Genomic DNA, 22,683 nt, shown 5'->3' on the forward strand with positions numbered 1-22,683 from the left:
TTACCACTCAGTCCAGCTAGGTTTTCCTGCTACATAGGTGCTGTAGAAACGTACATAGATACGTGCCTCCCACCTCTGGAACCTTGTCAAAACCAGGGCAGGAGAAAGCCCAACAACCTTTTCTTTTTCTTGAGATAGATCTGGCTCTGTAGCCCTGGCTGACCTGAACTTATGATTATCCTCCCCCAGCTCTCCAAGTGCTGGGACTGCAGGTGTGTGACACATTTTTTCTGCTTTCCCACATACCAAGAAAACCTCACTGCACTTCGTCCACTGAGTTATCACTACCCAAACAGTCACCTTCCAACTCCACGATCTCCATCCTCTCGCCTTCAACATCTTGGCCAACAAACTTCAAGCCTTGCTCTTCCAAGCACTTTTTCAGGACTGGATTCACCTGGTGGGATAAGAAAACATTGTTCTGGCCTCTCCAGTACCTTCTTTGCAAAGTTACGTAAGGAAGTGGCTCACATCCTCACCTCAAATCGGTGGCGGTGCCTTTCTTCCAAGTAGTCTGTATCTCCATAGAGTTTCCCTGCAGAAAACCAAGCAATTTGTGACTCCTACCTGCACAAAAAGTCTATATAAACTACTAATTATTCCCAATTCATGTAAGTAAACCAGGCTACCAAACTTCTCCTAACCACATTTGCCTGCTCTTGATATAACTCAGAGGACTAATTCCTGGGTCTCTGGCTCCTCTGCCCAAACCAAGAACCACAGGAAGAAAAAAAAAAAAAACTTTCACCACCTCCCTTGAATACCCACTGCTAAATGCTAAGCACTGTGTTGTTAGGAAACTCCAAAGGGACAGGACAGGCCCTCCCAGAAAACCAGGTCCCTGAGAACAATGTGCGGGGAAGGGAAATGAAAAACTGGTTTGTGGTGACTGTAGATGAACAAGCACAGTGTGTACAAATTGGGTGCTTATTGAATGAATCACTCCTACTGAGACCCCAAACCCATGGAACAGCACAGATGGAAGATCCTGAAAATGGTACTCAAGTGATTCTCAAACTAGTCTGACTGGAACCCCCAGGCACTTCTACCCTTGGTTAAAAGAGCAATGCTCCCATTGGGCATATTTTCCTCCTCCAGTTCCCCTAAGTTTTAACTTCAATTGCTATTTGTTAGAATAAAACATTTATATTAAACTAAGTGAAATTGATTGTTTTGTTTTTTTTTTAAAAAATCACCAAATTCCACATAATTCTATTTGCTAGTTTAAGAAAGTAATCATAGATTGCAATGGATTTAACCTAATGGCCTGTTTTGTTAAGTTACCCACACCCAAGGGCCCAGATGCATTTACCAGAGACCATCTACCATAAACAAGCATGAGGAGGAGGAAAGACATGCAAAAATAGCCACACAGCGAAGAAAAGGCTGGCCTGGCTCTTTGGAGCTTTAGAACCACCTATCCCACATGTCCTGCAGACCAGGACACAAGCCAGACTCATGTGAAACAACTTACTCATGACTGAGTTCTTGGTCTGGAACAGGGTTCTCCTCTTGCCCAGCCTCATGGTTCCACCCATTTGCCCAGGGTTATGTTCTGGCATGTCTATGACCTAGAGATATTCAGAAAACAAGTCTGACTACCAAACTCTGCTTCTGTTAGAGCTAGATCTCCTTCCCCAAGTGGAGCCCTCCAGGGCAGGAACTCAATGCTTCTGCCTCCCTCATAATGGTGTCCCCTGCTGTAGCACTTGGGATGCCAAAGGCTCTAAACTAGTCATAACACAGCCATCCTCTGGACCAACAGCCACTAGCAAGTCTGTCAAGAGGTAGACTGGCACCCCAGAGGGCGCTGCTTCAGTCATCTATTGGCCCAGGGTATGTAATAAACCCCTCCAGGCCTCCCTGTGTTCCACTCTCTCACCCAATCACTGTTCTTACATTAACAAAATTTCAACTTTAGAACAAATAAGATCAAAAACTATGTCCAGCTTGTCACAGTATCCTCAGTGACAAAAAGAGTACCTCACATACAACCAAGGCATGCCTGTCATTCATGGGGTAAGGATTCAAAGACAAAGACACTGCCTGTCCCTAGTGAGCCTTAGTGTCACCACAGGCTGACTAGGCCACATGCCCCAGGTGATCAACAGCAGGATTACAGCCTGGAAAGCTTCACCTACCAGTAAGAAATCACCACCCTTTAGCTCGTTAACCCTGAGCCTGTCTACCCTCTAGGACTGGCACTGGGAAGAACATCAACTGTTAAAATATGGAGCTCTGAGAACAGTGGCTACCAGGCAGCAAGCTTTCACACGCACCTCCTACCAGAAGCTGAGGGGATGTGAGGATATTTCACTTGGGAACCTCCTCTCGCTATTTGGGAATACACCTATCATTTAAAGACTTCCAATGGTAACCTGGAAAGACTGGTGAGGAATTAGGTGAACAATCCTTGTCAGGAGGTCTGAAGGGTCTCTGGGACATAGTGGCCTCACTGCCTGTCTGTTATCCCCTGCTTCACAGATGTCCTTCCACCCCTTCTCAGCCCGAGAGATTCAAACACTAGACTCACCACAGGATGACTAGTCTTAGGGTCAAACTCTGTAGAATTGGCATCTGAAAAGTTAAAATAATTGAGTCATGAAAATAGCTATAAACAAAACTTTAGCTACCTGTTTCCTGCTAAGCATCAAATCACGAGCTCTCTCAGTTTAAAGTTGATGATTATAGGCCGGGGAGAAAGGCCACGTACTTAGAGCACTCACTGTTCTTAGTGGGTGCTCTCAGAACCACTGTGTGGTTCTTAGCACCCACATGGCAATTTACAACCACCTATAATTCCAGTTCCAGGAGACCCAGTGCCTTCTGGCCTTCATGGACAACAGGCAAGCAGAGTGCACTTACATACATATACATACAGGGAAAACACTCATTTGCACAAAATAAAGAAAAAAAATTATTAGAAAACTATGGGACACCAATAACCAGGTGTGGAGGCACATTCCTTTAATCTGAGCATTAAGGGGGACGGATATCTGAGAGTTAAAGATTACATAGGGTTCTAGGCCAGCTAAGGCTACACAGTGAGGCTTTCTCAAAAGAAAAAAATAGGAAAAAGAGAGAAAACTACTAACTTTAAAATATAATCATATTATTTCCCCTTCAGGGAACCGCATCTTTAAGATAAGACAACACAGGTGAATTTTCCCTACCAAATGTTCAGCTTTCTGGGAAGTCAAGCTGCACAAAGTGGATCAATATCAACTTATCATGTTTCTTTAATAACAGTTCTTACATTAATTTTTCAGTTCGTTACAGCTTCTCTGCGATTAACAAGAGCTGCTCTCTCTACCTTTCTTTCATCCTGAGCATCTAATATGCTGTCATCCTCAGCTAAGGTAGGAAATAAATGGTTTATTATTTTTCTTTGCAATACTGATACTGAATCCAGGGGCTTACCCAGGCCCAACCCTTTTTCATATTTAGTTTGAGACAGAGTCTTGCTATAGTCAAGACTGTGATGAAACTCACTCTGTGGTCCTCCTCCCCCAGTCTCTGAAATAGCTGGGAAATTAACTGACTTCAATAAACTTTATTTTATGGCATGTACATAAGCAAACAGGTGCCAGACAAAAAAGGTAGGATCAAGCCCTTGCACTGTGTACTGAGTTTTTCTGTAAGGTCCTGTCCCCTGCCTGGACCCAAACCATGATAACCACATCACAGCCACACACCCAACTATGAACTCCGTAGAGAGGCAGGAGCCTGAGCAGGAGCTATGAGAGCACTCCAGTAATCCCAGACCAGTCCAGCTTCCCAGATGCTCACTGCCTGAGCCAGACAGCTTTTCCAACCTACAGGTTGCTTCATTCTGTATCAGCCTCAAAAACAGCTCGGAGATGTGCTCCCATGGTCAAACCAGTCAGAGGGAGCTATCACACTAAGCAGGTTCCATCTCCCAGGAACTGCCAGGGACTCTTTGTTTATATTACTTCTCCTACTTTTTTGTTTTGTTTTGTTTTTTGTTTTTTTGAGACAAGGTTTCTCTGTGTAGCGCTAGCTATGATGGAACTCAACCTGTATACCAGGCTAGCCTTGAACTCAGAGAAATTAAAAGCATGCAGCACCACCACCTGGTTTCACCTGTTCTTTTAAATGTACATTAATGTTTTACCTGCAAGTATGTGTCTATGTGAGAGTTACAGTTGTGAGCTGCCAGGCTGGTGCTGGATTTGAACCTGGATCCTCTTGGAAGAATAGTCCGTAACTGCTAAACCATCTTTCCAGCACCTTCACCTACTTTTTACAACTGTGTGAAGTAGGAATCACTTTGATGCCCATTCTACAGGCAAAAGAAGACAAAGTTGCCTAAAACTACCCACAATTAGTGAGAAAGCCAGAACTTGAACCCAAGTCTATAACTGCACAGCCCTTCAGTAAACTAGTGGCTTCTTGCTGGGTACCGTCTGGGTAGTAGTTACTATGTTCAAAGTGAGGATCTTCAGACAAGAAAGGGAGGGTCAGTAGCCAAAGGCCTGCTTGCTTGCTTGGTGCTCCCTCAGATATGTAGAGTGATTCACTGTGAACAAGGCGCCCACTTCACTGAACACTGAGAAGTGCTGAGAAAGCAGGCATCATTCGCAAAGTTCCCAAGCATATTCACACAATGGCTGTCGGGCCCTCCAGGAATCAGTTGCTAAACATACACTTACCTTGCCATCCCAGCACATTTCTTGAAAATTCTACCACTGCTAGCTGCATTCCTAAGCACACACCTTCCAAGAGAATGAAAACATGTCACTCTCCAATGAGAGGGCAACTCCCACATTTCCTAACCTGTCAGTGTCTTTGTATCCTAAATGGAAATCACACAACATAAAGAAACACCCAAAAGTGTTACCTGTACTGAATTAAAAACAGGACCTATACATTCATGAAGATTCAGGGTTCTGCAAAGCTACTCAGTTAAAGACTCTATACTCAGTACCTTAGAATCCAAGTCCCTAATCCTCTCTCATTAAGTTCTCATTTACAAATTGATCAAGTTGAAAACTGCCTAGATCTGCGGCAACAGGAAGCATCTAAAATCACTTGGCCCAGTTATTGCCTGGTTTACCAAATGAAAACACAAAGCCCGGCCTTACATGTACTGCAAATAGTTATTTCCTACCTGACAGTCCACTTTCTCAAAATTCCTTGTCATCTGCATGCAGCTCTTAAACTTTCCATATTGTGAATCTAAGGGCCAATGAGATGGCTCAGTAGGTAAAGGTACTTGCCACCAAGCCTGATAACCTAATTCCTGGGACACAAATGACAGAAGGAGAAAACAGACCTTGGCAAGTTGTCCTCCAACCTCTACATTTGTGCCATGGCATGGGCCTATGCACACATATATAAATAAACTGAATTTCCCCCAGAAAATTCCTTTCTGCTTACTCATTCTTTTTTTTCAGAGTGAAGCGGGCACGGCAGAACTCCTTACCCAAAAAAGGCTTCTTCTGTTTCCGAGCCCAGGCAATTGCTTGAATTTTTCCTTCTGTTCCCCGAACACCAAATCCTCCTGGAACCAGCACTCCACTGCAGAGAAAAAACCACAGAGCAAATTCCTTTATCAACTAATCCAGCCCTCAGTCATGTCAAGGAAGTCACTGCCAAGACACTGAGGCCCTGAACTTCCTTCCCATCTAGCTCAGACCCCAGGGACTGGGAATGTAACTAAAGGACTGTGGATGCACTTTCTGTGCTTATAAATCTACAAGGAACTTAATGCAAAGACATGAGCACCATCACACCTTCCCCCAAATTCTTTATTTATACTTCTTTTTTGAGATGGGTCTTTCAGCTAGCCCAGGCTGACTTCAAACTCACAATCCTACTGCCTGAGCCTCCTAAGTACCAGATTGTGGGTGTGTTCAACTTCAATTTCCTCCCAATTTCAACACTCCTCTTAGATTCTGTGAGGGGACTTTCTTCAGCAGTGTGTCACACTGACCAAGCATCTAAGCAGAAACTTCGTTGGTTTTTTACTATTTAAAAAAAAAAAAAAAAAAAAAAACCCTAACTGGACATGGTGGCACATTCATTTAATCCCAGCACTTGGAAAGCAGAAGCAGGAAGATATCTGAGTTTAAGGCCATACTAGAGTTATGGATCAGCCAGAGCTAAGCAAAGAAACCATTATCTCAAAATACAAAAAGAAAGGAAGAAAGGAAGAAAGGAAGGAAGGAAGGAAGGAAGGAAGGAAGGAAGGAAGGAAGGAAGGAAGGAAGGCAGGCAGGCAGGCAGGCAGAGACACAGACCTGGGGATGTGGTAGAGCATTTGCCTAGCACATGACCCTGGATTTGATCCTCAGTATCTCAAAATAGTATTAGTAGTAACAGAAGCAGCTACCAAAAACAATTTATGAGACTCAACTGATGGTGACTCATCAAATGACCTGGATGAAAAAAATCTTTAAGCCTCAATGAAGTCCTGAGTTCAATTCCCAACAACCACATGGTGGCTCACAACCATCTGTAATGGGATCTGATGCCCTCTTCTGGTGTGTCTGAAGACAACTACAGTGTACTCAAATACATGAAATAAATAAAATCTTAAAAAAAAAAAAAGAGAGATGCATAGCAAGAATCAATACAATGAGAATATGCTTTCCTCATATCCAACTATAATGGTGAGCTCCATTTTTTATAACTTAGGCCATTTACTAGGCAGTCATTAGACATTTTTACAGGCAAGGACCACCTCCCTCAGCACTAGAAGCAGAGGTCCAAATCCACTGGCACGAGTGCCAGGGCAGAGACGACCACTTACTGAGCACTGCAGAGCTTCTGCCACGCCTCATGGTAGCGCACAGGCTCTTCCTGCAGGGTACTTGGCTCCAGGTCTGTGGAATCGATGTACTAGTACACCAAGGCAGGCAGAGAAACAGCAGCTTATGAGTCCAACCATACTCTCAACTTTCAAATAACATTATCAATGTTCCATTTCCCTTCATTTCAGTCTTCAAGTGACAACATAACTAAATTCCCCTTTCCAACTACTTAGCCTTTAATTCCAGTTCTACCCACTCCATTCAGAGTGTTTAGATCTTTTTACAAGTAAGCCACTGGAGGACACAAAAATGACACTCTCCTTAGGCCACCAGCACTCCACTGGTTGGTTTGTTAGCTGATTTTCATTTTTTTTTCTATCTGAATCAAAACATGACTTATGAACAATAAGATATAAACATTTTAGGAGGGCTGGAGAGATGGCTCAGTGGTTAAGACTGCTCTTCCAGAGGTCCTGAGTTCAAATCCCAACAACCAGATGGTGACTCACAACCATCTGTAATAAGATCTGATGCCCCCTTCTGGGGTGTTTGACGACAGCAACACTGTACTTACATATAATAAATAAATCTAAAATTTAGGGGCTGGAGACATGGCTCAGTGGTTAAGAGGACTGACTGCTCTTCCAAAGGTCCTAAGTTCAAATCCCACAACCACATGGTGGCTCACAGCCATCCATGAGATCTGATGCCCTCTTCTGGTGCATCTGAAGACAGCTACAGTGTACTAGATAAATTAATCTTTAAAAAAAAATTTTTTTAGGAGTATTTGTCCAGTGTACCCTGTACCAGATAGTTTTATGTCAACTTGGCACAAGCTAGAGTCATCAGAGAAGAAGGGGCCTCAGTTGAGAAAAGCTTCCTTAAGATCAGGCTGTAGGGCTGGAGAGATGGCTCAGCAGTTAGAGAACACTGGCTGCTCTTCCAGAGATCCTGAGTTCATTTCCAAGCAACTATATGGTGGCTCACAGTCATTTGTAATGGAATCTGATGCCCTCTTCTGGTGTGTCGGAAGATAGCAACAGTGTACTCATACATAAATAATTCTTTTAAAAAGAAAATAAAAATATCAGGCTGTAGGCAAGTCTGCAGAGCATTTCCATGATTGACATGATTGATGAGAAAAAGCAGAGCCCATTGTGGGTAGGACTGCTGGTCCTGGGTTCTATCGAGAAAAGCAGAATGAGCAAACCAGTAACAGCACCCCTCCATGACCTCTGCATCAACTACTACCTCCAGGTTCCTGCCCTGCTTGAGTTCCTGTCTTTGCTTCCTTTTGATGAACTGTGATGTGGCAGTGTGAACTGAATGAACCCTTTTATCCCCAAGTTGCTTTGGTCAGTGTCATCACAGCAATAGTGATCCTGACTTAAGACATATCTGTACCACATGAAGACAGAATGTACCCTCTATCCAGTCAAAGAAATAATACTGTTGTCCCAAAAGACCTTTTCAGCCTAGGGACAGCTGTTCCTGGCTTCTCAATTTTAGACAACCATGGGGCTGATTCTGCCACCAAAGATTGGCCTTGCCTCTTCTACATACAACTCCATGTCTCTTGTAGAACTCCATGTAAATGGAAGCACACAGCTATAGTCTTGAGCCCAGCTTCTTTTGTTCAGGCTGATATCCATCCATGCTGCTGCACTATGAGATGTTTGTTTCTCTGTATTGCTGAATCAATTTCTACTACATAAACACATCACACTACACACTGACCTGATATAGACATTTAGGTTGTTTCCAAACTTGAGGTTGTATGCCTGTATCCATTTGTATAAAACCGTTTTTTGTTTTGTTTTAGGTTTGGGTTTTTTGTTTTGTTGCTTTTTTAAACAGGGTCTCCTATAGCCCACTTATCTTAAGTAGCTGAGAATGACCCTGGACTTCTGATCCTCCTTTCTCTACCTCTCAAGTGCTGAGATTACAGGCACAACACCATACCCAGTTTTATGTGGTGCTGGGGATTGAACTCAGCCAACCAAACTACCTCCTCAGCCCAAAACATTTCCATTTCTCTTGAATAAATACTCAGGTGTGAAAACATAGGGCCATGCCACTCTACTTTTATATCAACCTTCACACTGCTTTCTAAAACAGTGCCCCTTTAACATGCCTTCCTGGCAGCAAAGCACAAGGTCCCCTGTCCTCTCAGGTGGGTATGTGCCACCAGCTCATTTGAATCCACTGGCAACTATTTTGTGTGAAAACCAAGCATCTCTACACAAGCGTCTTTCCTTCCTTCCCTGATTCTTTCCTTTTTGAGACAGGTTGCATATATTTCAAATTCAAGTCACAACTGTTTGACCTAAAAACTGCTCAGATTATATCTGGTTTATTTCTTGTAGCATTCACTATTTTTAAAATAAGATTCTTTCTGCTAGTGTTCCTAATCTCCCCTGTCTAATACCTTGCAGTTATTTCCCAAACTTCAGGGTAAAATCTATCTGACCCAGTTCATGTCCTCACCACTACCTACAGACTCTCATACCAAATTCCCAAATATTCTTCATCCCCAGGCCCTTGGACAATCCTCCTTCCCAGTGCTTTCCCAACCCCTTTCAACCTCCTCAGGACCTTCTTTGAAGTCTACCCGTCTCATATATCTACCAAGGCAGGTGCTCCTCTTTCCTAGGTGTTCTCTCTGTCTGAGAGCCTTAGTATCCCTAAAAAGCCAGGACTTTTTATTCTTCTTTATTCTTCTCTCAGCTTCTACCACTGAACACATGGTGGCCACAAGCTAACTTCAAAGAGATAAAATCAATTATGGAAAGAACTAGTAGCCCCCCTCCCAAAAAGAGTCAAGGGTTCTTCTATTTCTTAACCCATATACCACATCACTCTATAGGAACTATGTGCCAGCACATTCAATTATCATAGAACTATGTGGAGAGGCAGGAGGCAAACCTTAACACCAACTGAGGGCACAGCTACATGTACCCTTGGGCACCAAGCTCCCACTCTCCTGTCCTCCATCTCCTCCTGAAAAGCTCTAGCTAGTGCAATAGGAACAAAAACTGAAGGGATTGGCCAGCTAACTTCCAAGTGCAATGAATACATCCAGTAATTACTACATATGGCAGACTCAATCTCAGCAGTTCCCAGCAAACCATTAGTTTGTTTTGTTTTTTTTTTAAACCATTAGTTCTTAACCACAGGAGGAAGAGCTATCATTATCCCCTTTTAAAGGAAACTGAGGCATGAAGTTAAGATATCTAAGTTTGCTGGGCGCTGGTGGCGCATGCCTTTAATCCCAGCACTTGGGAGGCAGAGGCAGGTGGATTTCTGAGTTTGATGCCAGCCTGGTCTACAGAGTGAGTCCCAGGACAGCCAGGTGTACAGGGGTACACAGAGAAACCCTGTCTTGGGGGGGAGGGGGGAAGAAAGAAAAAAGATATCCAAGGTTACACACAGAGCACTTGGGCACCAAAGCCAGTACCCTAGGCCTGGCCACCTGCTCTGTAGTCTTGAGTCCTTAACCATGACACTTGCTAGGAGCCTGTACTGACATCTCATCAGAGCAGCTACTGGGAAAGAGATCTTACGCAGTGCCCTCAGCTGTACCTGTATCCACCAGGCCTCCCATTCCACAGGGACTGACACCCAGACCCACGCATTAAGGCCCTTTCATTATTTCTGGAAAATGTCCTAGTGCCTTCTTGGTGCCAACAGTCAATACAAATCTTTCTTATCCCTAAAAATGAATGCAGAGCTCCAAAAGCCATAAAGCAGGAAAGCTTAAGTCTTTGGATAATTCAGTGGGAAAAGGCATTTGTCACCAATCCCAACAACCTAGTTTAATCCCTAAAACTGACATTGTGGAAGAAATGTGACTTCTACTAATTGTCTTCTCCATACGTATACCATGGTACACAAACACAGACCCACATATACCTACACCCCAAAAAAATGCCTTAAATGTTTAGAACACATACACACTGTCTCCATTTACTCCTCGGCTGTACCTACACCCCACTTCCTTACCTTGATCTCCAACTTATGGTTAATAGCCAATGCAGAGTGCTCTAGAGCTTTAATGACAGAGGCATACGAGTCTGAGAATTTGGTGTATTTGCCCACAAGAGCAATAGAGCAGGTCTCCAGCAAGCGATCATATCTAGCAAATAAAGATCCAGACAGTTACTTGTAATATCCACACCATCATAAGACTAAAATTACATGAAACAGAAAACATGCCTGGGGAGATGATAACCAGAGAGTATCACTGCAGTACTGTACACAGAGCAGTAAAAATGACCCTCAGATCAACAGGGCAGGCTTTGCAAAGAAAGTAGGACTAGAGCTAATGAGATAGCTCAGTGGTTAAAAGCACTTGCCATACAAGTGTGAAGATGTGAGCTCTATCCCCAGAACACACGATGGAAAGAAAAAAGAAAAAACAGATCCCTAGAAGTTGTCCTCTGACCTCCACATACATACTGTAGCATGCACACATTCAAGCACAAACATAACCAAAATAACTAAATGTCATTTTTAAAAAAAGGCCCTGGGGGTTGGGGGGACCTAAACAAGCAGTTCATAAGAGTTAATATGATAAGTCGAATTATGGTACAGTCACAGAAAAAATTGCCACACTCATTAAGAATTTTCATTTTGAAACATAATAACAGACTAACAATGTTTCATGTTTTATCAAAGTGACCATTAAAAACTATAGGCTGTTTTTATAGCTACATGCAAATGGACACAACATACCACATAAAAGGCCAAAAAACAAAGTCAAAAACTGTTAAAGTGAAAGCAGTTATCACAGACAGAACAAGTGCTCTGCTTGCTCTGTGTACTTACACTGCCACCACAGTGATGTCCCAACTACAGCTGGGTTCACCTGCTCTACTGCAGGAGTAAATACCTTAGAAATGAGACAATCTCAGAGCATCAGGACAAGGTGGCAGCAGCCCACCCCTATTTAGCCCTTTCCTGTAGAATGAATGGAATATTCCCAAACACAGCTTAGATATCAGAGAAATACAACAGGAGCGCTACAGCTAGGGCTCTGGGAATATACGTATCCCTCTGCCCCTGGGCTGCAGTTGGTGCTGTTGAGCTGCTGAGATAGTATTATAATCTGAACTCTCTGCCTGAAGGCCTGGGAAGAGGCCCCACCTGGCCAGGCCTTCTCCTCAGTGCTATGACCACATGCTGACTATAAAACCCTTCGTGCCCTCTCTTCCTACCAAGCACCTTTTCTATCAGGAGTGCTAACACATTATTACAGCATAGTGGAACCCCTGCAAAAGAAGTCATGCATGTGAGGAGGCAAACCTGTCTGCCATCTCTTTCCATTTCATCAGCATTTTTCGTGACTGTCTCTCAATAGGAAGGTCAAGTCTCCGAAGAAAGTAGTCTACAACCCCTTGCTCTTCTAACAACAAGGGTACCCGGTAGATGGATGAAACATCATGAACACAGATCACCTGGTTTTAAGAAAAAAGTGACTTAATAGGTGCCTTAAATTAAAAAAAAAAATAATAAGTAATTTTGGTTATATCTATATGACCTTGGGGTGGAGGAACTTTAATTTGGAACAAAATAATATAATTTCCTAGAAAGAAAGAAAGAAAGAAAGAAATAATTTCCTAGAAAAAGATAAATTTCAACAACTGATTCAAGAAAAGAAAATAATTAGTGGATAGGCTATTATGAACATGGATGCAAAAATCCTTATAAAAGAGCCAGATGTGGTGGTACATGCCTTTAATTCCTGCACTCAGGAGGCTAAGCTTAGGCTATCTCATAATACTTATCTCAAAACAACGAAAGATGCCCAGAGAGGACTGTTCCTGAATCCACAAACAGATCAGTGGTTCAAGCTCAGCTGTATAGAAGAATCTCTGAGGAAATTTGTTAAGAATCCTAAGCCTATGCTGCACCCACAACCAATCAGATCCAAGTCTCTGGAGGCAGAGACTCCCCACTTAGTGCAATGTGCAGTGAAACTTGAAATCCACCACACTGAACCATTTTAAAATGGAATTTGGCTACTCTCCCATTAGGAGACATACAAGACATGAAAACAAGATGGTTCACACAGTAGGTAAAGGAGGAAGAAACAAATTTAAAAGGGGGTGGGGGTAAAATCAGGCTAGGAGTGGTTACATACACCTTTAATCCCAGTAGGTGGATCTCTGTGAATTCAAGGCCAGCCTGATCTAGAGTGAGTTTCAGGATAACCAGGGCTACACAGAAACCCTATCTCAAAAAACATAATAATTTTTAAAATAAATAAATATTATCAAAATTCAGGATATAAACATAAGGAAATTCTATTTTTAAAAAGTTTATCTTTCTATACAATGAGTATGTGCCAATTATTAAGAGTAACATGCCACATAAGCACATTAAAAAGGAGAAAAATAAAAAGGAAATCATCTCTGTGGATACAAATGATCACAATTTAGAAGATTACAATTCAGAACATGTTCATAATAAAAATACTAGGTAAATCATGATTAGGGAAATTCTGAAATGGAAAACAGCCTCAGCCTGACACTGGCTATCTCTGCTTATTAGGGGATAGTCTAGGGAACTAAAAAGAACAAGAAGGTACCTGAGATGTCACCCATTACAATCAGACAAGAAACACAATGGGATTTGAAAAACCACAAGCAACTGATACTGCATAACATGGTCTCACTACTTACTGCCTCTGTGTGCCCATAGAAGACAAGGAATTACAGTTAGCTGTGTCTAACAGATTTTTAGTAGGATGCTAGACCATGAATCAAAAGAAATTACTAGAGTGCCTCATGTACGGGCCATTTCTAATGAAGAATACATTTTTTAAAAAAATCAGCCAGGCAGAGGTGGTGCGCGCCTGTAATCACAGCACTCTGGGAGGCAGAGGCAGGTGGATTTCTGAGTTCAAGGCCAGCCTGGTCTACAGAGTGAGTTCCAGGACAGCCAGGGCTATACAGAGAAACCCTGTCTTGGAAAAAACCAAATTAAAAAAAAAAAATTGAGGAAAATCTTTATGATTGTGATTAAGCAAACTTCTCAAATAGCCAGAAAGTAACACAACCCACAAAAGAGAACATTGAGCATTTAAAAGATTTTGTGGGACACTAAGAGCTTAAAAAAGCAAACTAGAGGCTAAGAAAACACTGTACATCACATATGTGACAAAAAAAAAAAATCACATTCAAACTAACCTCTTAGAATGTGACAAAACAATCCAATGTTTAAAACAGGCAAAAGATATATAATTCAAATCTGTTATAAATGAGGGAATACTCATCTCAGTGAATAAGAGTGAAGAGTTTTCACAGCTTTTGGGGTTTTTTCTGCATTCTGTTTTTGCTTTTGTTTTATTTTGGGTGTTCTGGAACTAGCTTTGTAGATCAGGCTGGCCTCAAACTCAAGAGATCTGCCTGCCTCTGCCTCCCAAATATTGGGATTAAAGGCATATACCACCATATCCAGTGAATAATTCTTCTGAAAGTCAGTTCTGCTAAAGAAAGCAATCTCCCCTCTCTTTACTTGTAAAGACAGAAATATCTGAAATAAAGTATATAATAAAGGGTCACTTTGAAAAAGTGAAAATTATTCTATGCTCTGTGGTTTGAGTATAAAACAGAACCTGAGAAGGAGCCCCTGGCTTAGGAGTCATGGAGGAACCTGACCCCAGTCCCAGGTGCCTTTATCCCAAGGCCTGAGTCCCTCCTGGAGGAAGCTATCTGTAAAGGTCAAGGACTTTCCCCAGGCTCCATGTTGGGCTCTCCTGCTGTCTCCTGACCCTCAGTTATGGAGCAGTAAAGCAAATTCTACATACTCTCATCTGCAAACTCCTTTCCTGCACCTTTCTTCTGATTTCCTTCAGGCAATTCTTTTTTTTTTTTTTAAAGATTTATTTATTTTATATATGTGATTACACTGTCTCTGTCTTCAAACACACCAGAAGAGGGCATCGGATCCCATTACAGATGGTTGTGAGCCACAATGTGGTTGCTGGGAATCGAACTCAGGACCTCTGGAAGAACAGTTAGTGCTCTTAACTGCTGAGCCATCTCTCCAGCCCCTCAGGCAATTCTTAGTGCTATGGTTTCCATATGGTTTGAAGCCCTTCAAGTGCCCATGTGGCTGGAGGGTCAAGCCCAACTGGCATAACTGGAAGGTGCTGGGGAACTCTTAAGACAAGGCCTAGGAGGTACTTGAGATGTTGGGAATCCTGCCCTTGGAAGGAATTATGGCACTCTTCCTATAACCCTTGAGTTTTCATAAGGAATCTGGTCCCTCAGTCTCTCTGCAGCTGGAATAGAAAGTGGGTCTTTCCAACTCCTGCACTCTACCAGCAGCCACTACAGGTCCTTCCCAGAGTCTGTACAAGACTCTGTTTAGACTTTCAGTTTCTAAACTATAATAAACCTTTATTAAATTAAGTTGCCTCAGGTATTTTGCTATTAAGAATGACTAGCTGGGGTTAAAGAGATGGTTCAGCTGTTAAGAACACTGGCTGTTCACCCAGAGGACCTCCATTCAAGTCCCAGTAGCCACAAGGTAGTTTGCAACCATCTACAACTCTAATTCTAAATCCAGTGCCTCTTCTAACCTCTACAAATAACAGGTTTGCATACTGTGCAGAGATGTACATGCAAACAAAACACTCAAACACATAAATTTTAAAAAAGAAACTCTTAACACATTGACCAATGCCATAAGCTCTATTTATATCCACCAATGTTTCCATAAATAAGCGCCATATTTAGATATCACAGGATCTATTAACACTGCAACAGACAAAAAATATATGGGAGCCATAACATCCAGGACACCAGGTTACAGGAACATAAAATGGATTACACATCCATGTGTATGTACATATCAAGGGGCATAAGACAAGTTCATGACCAGCATATCTGATACATACAAGCAACCCAGAAAGGGAAGTGATTAGTTCTGAGGGTTAAGGAGGGTATGGCAAAAGCTTTTTATAAGTACTGAGGCAGGCAAACAGGAGACAGTTTAGCTTGGAACCCACATTTGGTTTTGGGTTATGCACCCCTCCCCCATTTAATAATGCACTTAGCAACCTCATTCCTTCACTTGCACATATTATGCATACAAACCCATCTTCAAACAAACAATGCACCTAGCAACATCAGATTCCTTCACCCTGCACCAAGCTACATGTACTACCATCTCTGAACAATAGTGTAAATTTCAATCAAATTTAGACAGTTTGTAGTCAAGGAAACTCCCAACATATCAGGGTATGAAAAAATAGAAGAGTTGGTCTGGTCTGAACTGGTTTGGGGTATACATGCTTAAGTAAGGCAAAACTACATTCTCTAGCAATCTTTTTTGGAGATCCCCTATTTACCATGTATCACTGTATAATTGGATTTACACCAAAAGCACAAAAGCAAAGCTAGGTTAGGGGCACACACCTTTATCTGAGCACTTGAGAGACTAAGACTAGACAAACATAAAGTCAAGCATGAGTCACAAAGTAAAACTACAGGCCTGAGATAGCTCAATGGTTAAAGAACTTGACTGGCGTGCACAAAGTTCTGGGATACCAAGAAGTAAGGTGAAGACAGTCACCCCAACAGCATAAAGAACAAGGGATGGGAGAAGAGAGGAAAAGTAAGTCCTAGGGGACAGTTTTCTGTCTCTTACCAATGACATTACAAGTCTTGAGAAGCAGATTATGGTCCAGGCTTTAGCTAAGTAGAAGTAAGAAGCCTTTTCCAGAGCTGAAATTTCACTTACTTGTTCAGGTTCCACATGGCAAAACATTGATATTTTCTCTTTCACAGATGTGTCAAGAGGATTTGAGCACCTGCACACCACCTAGCAATTAAGAAAACAAGAGACTCTGAGCAGAAAGAAGGGTCAAAGTAGGGCTTTTTCACAACTGCAATTAAAATAGAGATGAAAACGTCAGTTCTAAGCACAGTGCACAGAACACACCACTATCTGTTTTTCTCACCAAAACACCTACATCCCAAGGAGAGTATGAGAGACAGAAAGGAGAAAGGAGGGAACTACAAGAAGCTAGCGGACTAGTTTTCCTCCTTAATGGAGGGCAGCAAAAGGGAAAAGACCCAGGGAGTGCACACAAACTCCAGTCGCACTCTTGCACTATTACCTCCACCACCCAACATATGCTGATAAACGTCCATCCTGCCTTACAGGCCAGAGTTTAAGTAGGAGATGACATCAAAACCAGGGACTTAGGAAACCTTACTAAGTCTGGAGAAAGCCCGAGTCCTCTAAGTTCGCGAACACTGTTCTGGGTGGGTTTTGTCTTCTGTTCCCCTGTTGAACTTGGCTGTTTTACAAAAGGGAAAAAGAAAGTGGTTCATTTCTCTATGAAAAATTCCTAGCACTTTTCTTTAAACCTCTTGAAGAATTCAGCTGTACAATTCAGCTTAGATTTTTATTGAAGTTACATATGCATATGTTTTAAGAGTCTATTGGTTCTATGGGGTTTGGCTTAACAGACAGTATTACATGGCCCTGTCCTCCCACTCTCCAGAATGCCTCCCTCCTCAGAATGTCTCTGCTTATGTCTGTATTTTGGGCATATCTGACCCAGGGCTCTGCTCCCACTCAGGACAAGGGTGGCCATGGAGCTGACCCCCATGTTAACTCAAGTCTTCTGCTGCGTTTCACTGCTACTTCTCAGCATTTGTCTAAGGCATGCTCTGTTTAGCTCTCTCTGTCCTGCACCAACACCTTCAAATGTGCACTTTTGAGTATGTAAAGAAAGACCTGCTCTGTTAACTCAACCCCAAGTTAACCCCATGTTAACTCAAGTCTTCTGCTGCGTTTCACTGCTACTTCTCAGCACTTGTCAAAGGCATGCTCTGTTTAGCTCTCTCTGTCCTGCGCCAACTCTTCAAATGTGCACTTTTGAGTATGTAAAGAAAGACCTGTTCAGGTAAGTCACATGCCATATTTCCGTCTATAGTAAAGTATCTTTATTCTCTTCCTACACTTAAGACAAATCTGCTACATTTACAGTTCTCAGAACCTTCCCTTAGAACAGTGATTCTCAACCTGTACCTTAAGACCTAATCATAGGGGTCACCTAAAACCATCAGAAAACAGATATTTACATTACTGATTCCTAACAGTAACATAACTAGTTAAAAAGTAACAACATGAGGAACTGTATTAAAAGGCTGTAGCATTAGGAAGGGTGAGAACCACTGCCTCAGAACCCTTTAATGCCATGGCTCCACTTTCTTCTGGCTCCTAGTTTTGCCATACTGACTTCTGATTTTTTTCCTTAGTGCCTTTGAGGTCTTCTGCTCCATTATTCTGTATTCTCCTAGCATTACCTTAGTAATGGGCATTTTACACCCAATATAGTGAGCACTCAATGGGCTTTTTTAACCTAGAAACAGTATCTTGAAATTTCTTTGTTCAGAGCAGAGGTCAGAAAACTCTGAGTTTTAATAGTATTTTAGGTTTCAGCCTTGCATCATAGCTCATGCACATTATCCTAAGTTATTAGCACACTTAGGATGCTAAAAGTTTAAGGCCAGAAGCCTAGACTACACAGTGACAGGGTGGACAGGCCACAGGTACATTATGACACACTATCTTAAAACCCATTACTATTATTTTAAGCTTTGTGAATCATATGGCTTTTCATATATACTCAACTCTGTTGTTTCAGGATAAAGCAGCCAAGATAACATATCCACAAAGGAATATGGCTCTATTCCCATAGCCAGTAACCAGTGGCCCCCAACCACACCATGACAACCTGCTTCAGGCTACATTTCCCTCTTCATTTCTTTGTTGTAATTTAACACATCTGGACCAATCCTCTAACGTTCTTACCACTTCTCTCCTACTTTCTGGGTATTCCTTCAACCTCCCTCCTTTATACTTTCATCTTTGTTTACCTAATTCTTAACTTCAATTCTTGCCTGTCTCATGTTCCTGTCTTACATGGTATCTAGCTCCTGCTGAGCACATGCAGTCACTGCCTGCTGACTCTTAAGCAAACTACTAGTTCCCTATAAGTGACAGGCTGGTGACTGGATAAGTGTCTTCTCCTAGACTAGTCACACATAGGTCTCAGAATTCTCATGCGGAGGGGCCCACCCTGGCTCTGAAGACTCTGGAACCAGCAGGTAGAATACATCAAGGCCTTTTAGCGACACAGCATGTTTATGGTCAGCATCACTGCTCTCAAGTGTCCTGCCTGTCAGGAAACGCCGCCCCTCCCCCCCTGGCTATCTTATGGCAAGAAAGAAACACAGATGACTGACTGAGCACATAAGCAAATAAGTAAATAGTTCACCTCTCCTAAAGCAAATAGTTACAGTGAGCCTTTATTGGTATCTACTCCCAGAAGAGCCGGAAAGCCTCCCACTGCCCATCCTGAGCCTCTGGAGAGCCCATGGGAAAAAGATGATTTCTCAACATCCTCTGCTGCAAAGCGGCTCCTTCAGCAGTTTTGTGAATTCCTTATTTTTATTATAACCAACTATTCTCCATGCTATCTTTTTAAAATTTCTTTTCTTTTTCTTTCTTTTTTTTTTTTTGGTTTTCTCGAGGCAGGGTTTCTCTGTGTAGCCCTGGCTGTCCTGGAACTCACTCTGTAGACCAGGCTGGCCTAGAACCAGAAATCCGTCTGCCTCTGCCTCCCAAGTACTGGGATTAAAGGTGTGCACCACCACCGCCTGGTCTTTTTTAAATTTCTGTCTTAAAAAATTATTTTACACCGGGTGGTGGTGGCACACGCCTGTAATCCCAGCACTCTGAGAGGCAGAGGCAGGCAGATTTCTGAGTTTGAGGCCACCCTGGTCTACAGAGTGAGTTCCAGGACAGCCAGGGCTATACAGAGAAAGAAACCCTGTCTCGAAAAAACCAAATCCAAAAAACAAAACAAAACAAAACATTATTTTACTTTGACAGACAGTAAAGACAAGCATGTAAGTTCAACCTACCATCTTTAATTACAACTGTCCTGTTCCATTTTTTTAGATGTTTTCCATTTAATCTTTCATATCATAGACTGGCAAAAAGGTTCTGCAGGTATGAGCATGTATGCCCTCCACCCACCAACACACACGCCAAATAAGTAAATGTAAGAATGTGACTGCAATAAACTCACAGGAAGTTCTTTATGTCCTATTTCCAGCTCCTCCAGTGTTGAAAGCTATTAGAGCCAAACTGCATGCCTTACCTGAGGAACCAGACTAACATGGATATTACAAAAGTTCTCCCTCTTGACCTTGAACTGAAACTGGCGGAAGGCCTCGATGAAGGGCATGCTTTCAATATCTCCCACTGTGCCACCAAGCTGAAAGGACACACCATGTCAGAAGTTAACACTGACTCTCTAACATGTGCTGTCTCTCAATTCAATGCCCAGTTACAATGTGACTACAAACACCTAGTAGCCCTGCAGAAATCAGCCTTCAGACACTGCTTTGTGCTCAAAGGTGATGCTGTTAGAATCTCTTGATTACTCCATGAATATTGCAGAAATGCCACAGCATTTTAGGAAAATGGTCGGGTTTGAAAAGTACCAGGAGCTAAGCATACCTTTAATACTAGCACTTGGGAGGCTGAGGCAGACAGAATTCAGTAAGTTCAAAGCTAGCCTGGTCTACAGAGCTAGTTCTAGGACAGCCAAAGGATACACAGAAACCCTGTCTCGAACCCAGCCCCCCCCCAAAGAAATGTACCTGAAACTAAACTTAAGAATTAAGTACCTTTAATTCACTTGAGAGCCACAAAGAATAGAGTGAAACCTAGATGTGTCCCCTTAGTTAAGTATAAATAACTTTTTAATAAAAACTACCAGTTATAACAAAACTGTTGGGACTTGTGAATGAAAGGACAGTAGAACAGAAACAAAGCAAAAGACACTAACAAGATAAACTCTGCCATAGGCAAGCAAAGGGCTGCCAACATCAAGAAAGGAACAGAAATGTGTCCTGCCACTACCAGTCAAGTGTTAGATCGTCCAGCACACACAGAAGGGAGCACCAATGGGACAGCATTGCTTCCCCTGAGCTGCATTCCACCTGTTGCAGTGCACTGCATGGACAGGAATGGAAGGGTGGGATTTCACTGGGCACAGTCCTATTGGTGGCTAAGGAGAGGAATGACTGAATTAGTTCACAGAGACAAGAATCATACAAACCTCAATAACACACACTTGAGGTTCTAAGCCATCTTCGTCTACAGGTATTAACGCCTGTCTCATCACCCACTCTTGGATTGCATCAGTGATGTGAGGGACAACTGAGAAAGAAAAGAAATCTGTGACTTGCACTTGCTGTCAATCAGCATTTATGAAGGTAAACACATTCACTGATAAAACAAACTAATATATTTTTTGCCTGGATAAACAAACAATGGGGTACTTTTTTGCCTAAATAAGCAATATATGATTATAAAAATACTTTGGAAGAACCTTTAAATGACTCAATAAATCTTTGGACTCACACTTCCCTAGTCCTCCTCTTTCCCGATTTGTAGGTTGTTGCTGGAAGTCAGTAAAAAGAATGAAGCCAAGACTGGTTCCCTACTCTCCTCTCTCTGCTGCTTCTCCCCAGACTCCTGGCCCCCATGGTGACTTCACACTCTACTGTGTTGTTATGTCTCTTGCAGTAGATTGTCTATACTTTGCTAAACTGGAAACAAATGGCACAGGGTTCTGGTAGACTGTTGGCTCCTGGAAAACCACTCAGGTGTGATGTACCCATTGCAGCCTCAGCTAAGAGCAGTAGGGATGGTCACATGGTCTTGTGTCCATGTGTGGCCTGAAGAGTAGACTGTATAGGGTAGGTTTTCTGAGGTCCTTTAGGGAGCCAGGCTTATTTTCTTAAAGACTGTATTGAAGACAGGATTATTAGGAAGCTGCTCTTGGGTGAATTCACTAGTCCCAAGGACTGAGGCCAGGGAAGTCACCATGGGTCAAATCTCAGTTCACCACTCACTAGATCTAGCTCAGTGATTTAATATAAAATATAAAAATAAAAAGTTTCCTCTATTTTTAAGCTTGGTGTCTCCATCTATCAAGTGGCAGTAACTGCTTTCTCTACTTGTGAGAATGTCTTTACAGCTGCACATCCAGGACTCAGTAATAACCAACTACTATGGGACACTTTAGAATCAATCACAGTTGAACTCAAGAATGCAAGTCCCTAAAGTACAAAGGTGACTGTTGGGAATGATCTGGGGTTAAGCATGGATAACCATTATCTATGTCACAATGATCAGCCAAATGATCTATAAACACTAATCAGAACTCACCATTCCACACTCTAGTACTCAATGAAAGCATCACAAGATCCACTGAGTGACTCTCAGTTGCTCCAGACTGTAGTGTCTCAGCCACAGCTGCCTCCCCTCTAGCCCTTGCCTAAAGACCCCTGTGGTCTGAGGCCTGTGTATCTATGCCTCCTCCTTCACTCTTCTTAACTGGCTCCCAAGCTCAAGCTCTCTCCTAGATCCCCAAGGCACCTGTCTGGAGTGGCTTTCTCAGCCATGCTTTCTGGCCCTACTCTTTATTTTTATCACACCTTCTATCAGACATCTCATGTGATTTGTTTTCTGCCTGTCCCATGGCCTATTAACATGAGGACAGTGAACTCAATGATCTCTTCATCACATATACTAAGCTGGACCAGTAAGGGTCTAACCACAGTTGAGTATTCAGTAATCATTTCTTGATAATAAACAGAAAAATAAATACACCAGAACCAGAAAACTGTACATCTGACATAACCTCAATTCACAATAGTCCCTTCCATGTGTCAGAAAGGTGGAGCAGCACCCTACTGATGCAGTCCTTTAACTCTTAACAGCCCAAGTAGCAGAAGTCTTGGCCACCTCCACTGTACAGAAAAGGTGTTCATAGGGCTATTAAGTAACAGAGCTAAGCCCCAAA

At 42.4% G+C, this 22,683-nt stretch overlaps 1 protein-coding gene across 4 annotated transcripts in view; it reads right to left on the reverse strand.

The window, feature by feature from the left end:
* The window catches only part of Ctps1 (CTP synthase 1), a 72,195-nt gene that overhangs the window by 44,051 nt on the left and 5,461 nt on the right, over positions 1–22,683 (reverse strand). For all 4 annotated transcript variants that reach the window (XM_052177225.1, XM_052177222.1, XM_052177226.1 and 1 more), the window contains exons 4-16: positions 20,932–21,032; positions 19,966–20,082; positions 17,005–17,088; positions 16,527–16,607; positions 12,081–12,232; positions 10,779–10,911; positions 6,776–6,864; positions 5,447–5,541; positions 4,674–4,736; positions 2,534–2,577; positions 1,475–1,571; positions 480–535; positions 301–397 (exon numbers count right to left, since the gene is read on the reverse strand). In XM_052177225.1, coding sequence (XP_052033185.1) covers positions 301–397; positions 480–535; positions 1,475–1,571; positions 2,534–2,577; positions 4,674–4,736; positions 5,447–5,541; positions 6,776–6,864; positions 10,779–10,911; positions 12,081–12,232; positions 16,527–16,607; positions 17,005–17,088; positions 19,966–20,082; positions 20,932–21,032 — 1,209 coding nt within the window. The remainder of the gene's footprint in view (positions 1–300; positions 398–479; positions 536–1,474; positions 1,572–2,533; positions 2,578–4,673; positions 4,737–5,446; positions 5,542–6,775; positions 6,865–10,778; positions 10,912–12,080; positions 12,233–16,526; positions 16,608–17,004; positions 17,089–19,965; positions 20,083–20,931; positions 21,033–22,683) is intronic.

The sequence above is a fragment of the Apodemus sylvaticus genome, chromosome 3 (assembly GCF_947179515.1).
Source record: "Apodemus sylvaticus chromosome 3, mApoSyl1.1, whole genome shotgun sequence".
Classification (NCBI taxonomy): domain Eukaryota; kingdom Metazoa; phylum Chordata; class Mammalia; order Rodentia; family Muridae; genus Apodemus; species Apodemus sylvaticus.